The sequence below is a fragment of the Pinus tabuliformis genome, chromosome 5_1 (assembly GCF_031772625.1).
Source record: "Pinus tabuliformis cultivar Carrire ecotype Pingquan chromosome 5_1, CPIR1, whole genome shotgun sequence".
Taxonomy (NCBI): domain Eukaryota; kingdom Viridiplantae; phylum Streptophyta; class Pinopsida; order Pinales; family Pinaceae; genus Pinus; species Pinus tabuliformis.
Genome location: NC_142305.1, coordinates 392030513 through 392036444, shown reverse-complemented (window position 1 = coordinate 392036444; position 5932 = coordinate 392030513). Strand labels below are relative to the sequence as shown.

The following is a 5932-nucleotide window of genomic DNA, read 5'->3' as shown; positions in this document are numbered from 1 at the left end:
TAAAAATAACTCTATGCTTATTAGGCTCCCCTGTTCATAACATGACTTAGGAGGCCAGCACCGTCTCGGCTGTCTTGAGAGGTTCCCATCAACATGAATGCACATACCAATTGTAGATTGATGACAATATTAACATAAAAAATCCTTGCAACTTGGTTTCCTATGAATAAAAGGTTAATATTCATCTCGCTAGCTCCTTAGCAATGAGCTGTACTTGCAAGTTGACATTTGCAAAAGCAATGTTTATGCAATCACCTAAACCTTTTGAAGAGGATTGGAATCACAAACGCCACATTCACTTGGGGTTAAAGATTCCATTTCAGTATAATTAAGCCCCCTGGTAACTGACAAGCACTCTGTGGATACAAAAAGGATGAGCAATGCTTTGAATAATCAATTGGGTAAGATTTGTCTAAGAGAGGTTGCAGTTTAAAATGAATATAGTAACATGAAAGAAATAATGACAATAAGTAACATAATGTCTTCTGCCAATAACAAAATGTGATAGTCGTTGAATTCATAAGTCTAGCAAGAATCTTGGACTACATTCATTTTCAGACCTAACCACTATCTAGTTAGATGTAAGTACTATACTGCTAAATCTTCCATGATTGATAGAAAATCTCATGCTAGAATTGCTGCCCCATGACTGGTAGATATCTTCCCAGGTGGTTGCATTGGAGGGATTCTGCTCTCTAAAATTTAAATTGGCTACATTTTAAAGATTTCACATTGATTAGCTTCTGCTCATTTGGAATTCTCTTTCATTATATTATTTGGAAGACATTGTGTTGCACATATTTCTTCAAGTTTTTACCCTACCATTGCAACAGATCCTCGTGGTATGGAACGGCCCAATTCATGCAATTAGAAGGTTGTGCAAATCATGGTTCCATTTGAAACCCCCTCAGAAAACAGAAATTAAAAATCTCAAGAAAACACCATGCTTCTCTATGAACTAACCTGGATGTTGTTGTCCGACATAGCTGACATTATAGAAGATACACCATGTAAGACTGAAAATTGTGTGCATCTCTGAAAGAGAGAATGAGAATGAAATCTGCCTTTGATTGGCATCTCACGTTTATAAATCATCTGAAAGGATGGAACCCTTGTACCCACTGTCCAACTGTGCCGCTTGAGAAATGACAATTATCAACTGATTAGCTGACCTACATTTCTAATATTTTGGGAACGCCAATGCTCCTAATAAGAGAAGAGTTGCATGCCTTAATTCAATATTCAAGCAACATAAGTTTGCCCACTTTCTTCATAACTGGCCCTCTAAACATGGAATCCATGCCATCTTTGGAAGTTCTTGAGACTGCCATCTATACAAGTTGCCAATCCAATTCCTGTTTTTCCTTCCACTCCCATACCTTGGTAATAAAGCCTCCACTCATTATCATCCATGTGCACTAAACAGGGAGATCCAACTCCTCTGCTATCCCATGCATCAAGGGTTGGTGAAGGCCCAAACACTGGTTTATTTTGACACCGTTTCCAATTCTTCAAGCCATCATGGGACTGTGCCAATCCAATACTTCTGCTTCCATCTGCAGCAACACCCTCATATACCATCAAATACCCATTTCCTTTTTGATTGCTGATCACATGTCGGCTTGTGATACCAAGTTCATCAAAAGACCCTGGTAGACCACCCTCTAAAATCTTTCCCAGCTTAACCCATCTGATACCATCTCGAGATCTTGCAACACCCACTGAAAAGCAACCAGATTTTACATCAAAGGAATGGTAGTACATCCGGAGGTCATCAATACTGTGTAAAACAACCTGGGGTGCAGCAACTGAAACTGAATCCCACTCTCCTTCTGCACCAGTATCAAGAAGTGCACCACTGTGATGGTCACCCTCTATTCTAGCCCAGTTTCTTCCATCCTGGCTCATAGCCAGGCCCGGAAGAGACCTTAAAACAGTAGATTCAAGCCCCCTCCCACCAAATCTGCCAGGGTTCCGAAGTAACATTTGGGGAATATTTATCTCATCTGAATTGCATCCAGAATAATAGAGCCAATAAACCCCACTTGGGACTCTTACCTTTGGGCTAGACATAACAAGAACATCAGAAGGCCAGATAATTTCAGTATCAAAAGCCCACCAATCATTAGGACATTCCATTACAATTCCAACATCTTCATCAGTCTCAATACTTCCAGATCCTCTTAGCCAATGAATTCCATTAGATGACAGTGCTAAACCCACTGAATCTTGAGATCCTCGTTTCCTTCCATAATACCACATATACCATCTTTCCTCGTTATCACTAAGAAATCTTCTCACAACTGGGCATCCAATTTCCATGCTATCCCATGAATAAGTTTCTCCCAGACCAAAAACCATACCCTCAGTTTCCAGTACTGAATTCTTTTTTAAAGAACGACGAGAACCACCGCTGGTTTCAGATTGCAAATCTCCTTGGCTGAATATATCATTATGCGACACATCATTTTGATCTCTAGAGTTGGAAACAGCATCCCCTGCAACATCTGGTTTCAGGGAACATCGCCCAATTCTTGATTTGGCGTTTCTTGTATACCTTAAATCAGTGCTATAATTTTTGCCAATATATTTGTTCAAATTCTTCACAACAAAACCTCTAACCTTTCTACCCTTTTTGCCAGTAAATCGTAAGTCTCCAACCTGCATGGCATTTTGACATCTTAGAGTGTATGAACCCTCGTGGTCTAGTAGGATAGTATTCGGCTGTCTCACACTTGGGAACCCAGTAATAACACAAGCCATGTCCATCTCTGCAAAGGAAAAATTGTAGAATTTCATATCAGCATCTTAAAGTTTGGATAAATCTATTGGTGATTACCGCACCACAATTGAATAGCCAATAGATTCTGGTACTAGTAACTGAGAAATGCACCCAGCAAGTTTGTGCCGAACCAAATGATTGCAAAATATGAAATACCACAGTTTATTGTTTAAAAGAAGTTAAACAGTATATCTTCTTTTTCTTCTTTTAATTTTAAGGTCATGGCCAAGCTAGACACAAAATTGATGAATAAGAACTTTTTATTTGTGGAAAAAGAGACCCGCTTCTGCACAGCAATTTGACTACTAAAATCTACAAAAATGCACCTACTCTACCCCTCTGGAATTGAACCCATGACGTCTTATGAAAAAATACATGAACATATGAACCCATGACGTCTTATGAAAAAATACATGAACATATGAGGAAATACAGAATGCTTTTTACCATTAGCCCACTCAAACTGTATATATCATGCAAATTATCGGGATACATTGCATATGTCCAGGCAAATTATCGGGATACATTGCAGATGTCCAGGCATGACTGATGGATAAATTAAAGCACTTTAAATTAATGGCTCTTGCCTCTTGATTTACTTGCACCTTTTCTTTTCCTCTCTTGCTGGAAGTACTTGACGAAACAATTTGCAAGGAAACAATTTGTCGTTGTTACAGGAAGAAAACAGTGAGATTGAAGCCTCTTCGTGCATATATAAACATAAAAATAACTGATTGTTAAGGCAGGCATGCCTATGGACAGCATATAGAGGTGGGTGTGCAAAGCTTGATGTGGTCAGGACTCAGGACAAGGTAGATCATTTTAGTTGACAAGTGTACTTGGAACCCAACCATTGTGCTGCAGTGTACTAAGAGCTTCCTCATTACTTACGCGGGATCTGATCTCTGCTACTGGTACAAACCCTTCCAATCAGAGAAAAACAGTAACAGATCTAAAATCGATAGGCCTGAAATAAGCAAACACAAGAGGATAAAAGATGTTTGGATAACATAAACAGAGAGTCACCATTCAAAGTGTTGGTCCTGAAAAGCCAGCCTTACTGTATTGGTGCTGACTATAAGGTCATATCCTTCGAAAGAGTTTGCCTTTGAAGGGCCATACCTATTGAAGGAATCAGTCCTGAAAGGTCTTACTGGTTTGGTCCTGAATCGTGGGCGGCAATGTCCCGACTGAAAGTTCTTGCCAGGTTGGTCCTCAATTGTGGGCGGTAAGGTCCTGACTGAAATGTCTTACCAGGTTGAATAACACAGAATCAAGGGCTCCAAATAATGCCATATCTAAGCAATTTAATGGCTGATAAGACAAAAACTGAAACTACAATTCTTAAAACCCCCAAAGGAAATTATTGGGCAACAAAATTCACACAAGATAGAACTCAACGATGGCGATTCAACTCAATACTGGGCACGAAAACCACCTTATGTTTTCATCACTATTATATAACATTGTACCCAAGATTTGTGACTCAATAGTTCATTCACCCTGCAAGCTTCACAGAAAATGGTTTCGTTTGAATTATTTCTGTGCACTGGCAGCGACAGTCTAAATAAATACACATGAAATGTACAATCAGCCAGGAAAACATGCCCACAGGGAGACTCACCTGAGTTTCTATCTCCTGTGGCTTGCAATTTGGTTGAGCAGATGACAAAGTTAATTTTTGTCTCAAACAAGTACTTAGGATAGTGCTGAGGCAAATTTAAAAGGCTAATTCATCACCAGAACAGAAAGCAAAGCTGAAATGTTTTCGTTGGAAATTCATCAGAGTAAGGACCACTATTTGTAAGTTGTACTTCTATGTTTAATTGGATGTGACCTTTCATGGAAGAAAAGAATGAGATGCAAAACAGAATGGTTCAGGCAGGGCCAGTGTCCCTGCTTTGGGTTTGAAAAAGCAAAATATTATAAAAGCAAATGAATGAAGACAGATATTTACTTCCCTTACACTCGATTGGATTCTATTATATTTTTTAAAGTCGACAATTTTCTACCATATCACGGTACCGTACAACATCATTTCACGAATAATTTATCATATATTTTTAGTTAATATGGTTGGAATTGTATAATTTGATGATTAGATAAGGTTAAATACGTATGTCTGAATTTCTTTTGGTCTTAACGCATTAATTACTTTTGTTTTCCATAGTAGTTGGATTGACTTACAAATATTGTTAAAATATTAACGAAAAAACTTCAATATATTATATGAGAAATATAAGAGTCCAAAAAATAGATACATTCGAGATGGTCTAATATTGTCTATAAGTTATATTATGTCTTATATGCTCCTATGATCTGCGTAGATAATATAATAGAACATCAAAATAACTAAATAACTACCTATGTCCTATAACCAGTACAGGAACACATAGTATAAAGGGGCATTATGAAAATACAAAATAGAAAAGCATATGCAGATGAGACAAAATCATCTGAGACTAAAAGTCCGGTAATGTAAATTCATGGATCTGGAATGTTACTCCCTCCGAGAAAATCTCGAGAAACCATAGACCAGGAGTAGAAAGGAGCCCCAATTTAGAAAGAGTATCAGCTGTAGAATTTTTGACCCTGCTGATGTGCTCAATAGTACTACCAACCATGCAGTCCCAGTAATAGCTGATCCTATCTCTCCAACCGGTCAGGTGCGGCGCCAATATGTGATTTCTCCTATTAACCGAATCAACCAAAATTTTCGAATCTCCAAAAATAGCAACCTGCTGTATGTCAAGGAAGATACAAAATTTTAATAGTCCAGCGAGTGCGATGGCTTCAGCCATATTATTGGAGTCGTGACCACCGTGCCAGAATGAAGAATAATGTGTGGATTCATTTATCTTGATGAAGAAACCACAACCGCATTGACCCATCTGTGCGGCCCCGTCGAAAAAAGCAATAGGCAGTGAAGACTGATCCGATGAAGGCAGGGTGGGAATAATTTTCTTTTGCTTGATAGTCTTCTGTGGGAGGGATTCTAAGTTTACAGAGATCCAATCGATGATTTGCGCATATGATAAACTTGAATTGTTAAAAACGCTGTGATTGCGCCATTTCCAAATAAACCACAGGGATAGTATACAGATCCTTCGCCATTGTACATTCTGCCCGTTGAACCATAATATCCACTCT

The 5932-nt window shown here is 38.6% G+C and overlaps 1 protein-coding gene across 1 annotated transcript; it reads right to left on the bottom strand.

Moving 5' to 3' along the window:
• Positions 1 to 747: 747 nt before the first annotated feature.
• LOC149165108 (uncharacterized) lies at positions 748 to 4705 on the bottom strand. Its single transcript, XM_089432243.1, has 2 exons — positions 4407 to 4705; positions 748 to 2771 (listed from the first exon to the last, which is right to left on the bottom strand). The coding sequence occupies exon 2, from the start codon at positions 2767 to 2769 to the stop codon at positions 1285 to 1287; it is 1485 nt and encodes a 494-aa protein (XP_089288369.1). The 5' UTR covers positions 2770 to 2771; positions 4407 to 4705; the 3' UTR covers positions 748 to 1284.
• Positions 4706 to 5932: the final 1227 nt, after the last annotated feature.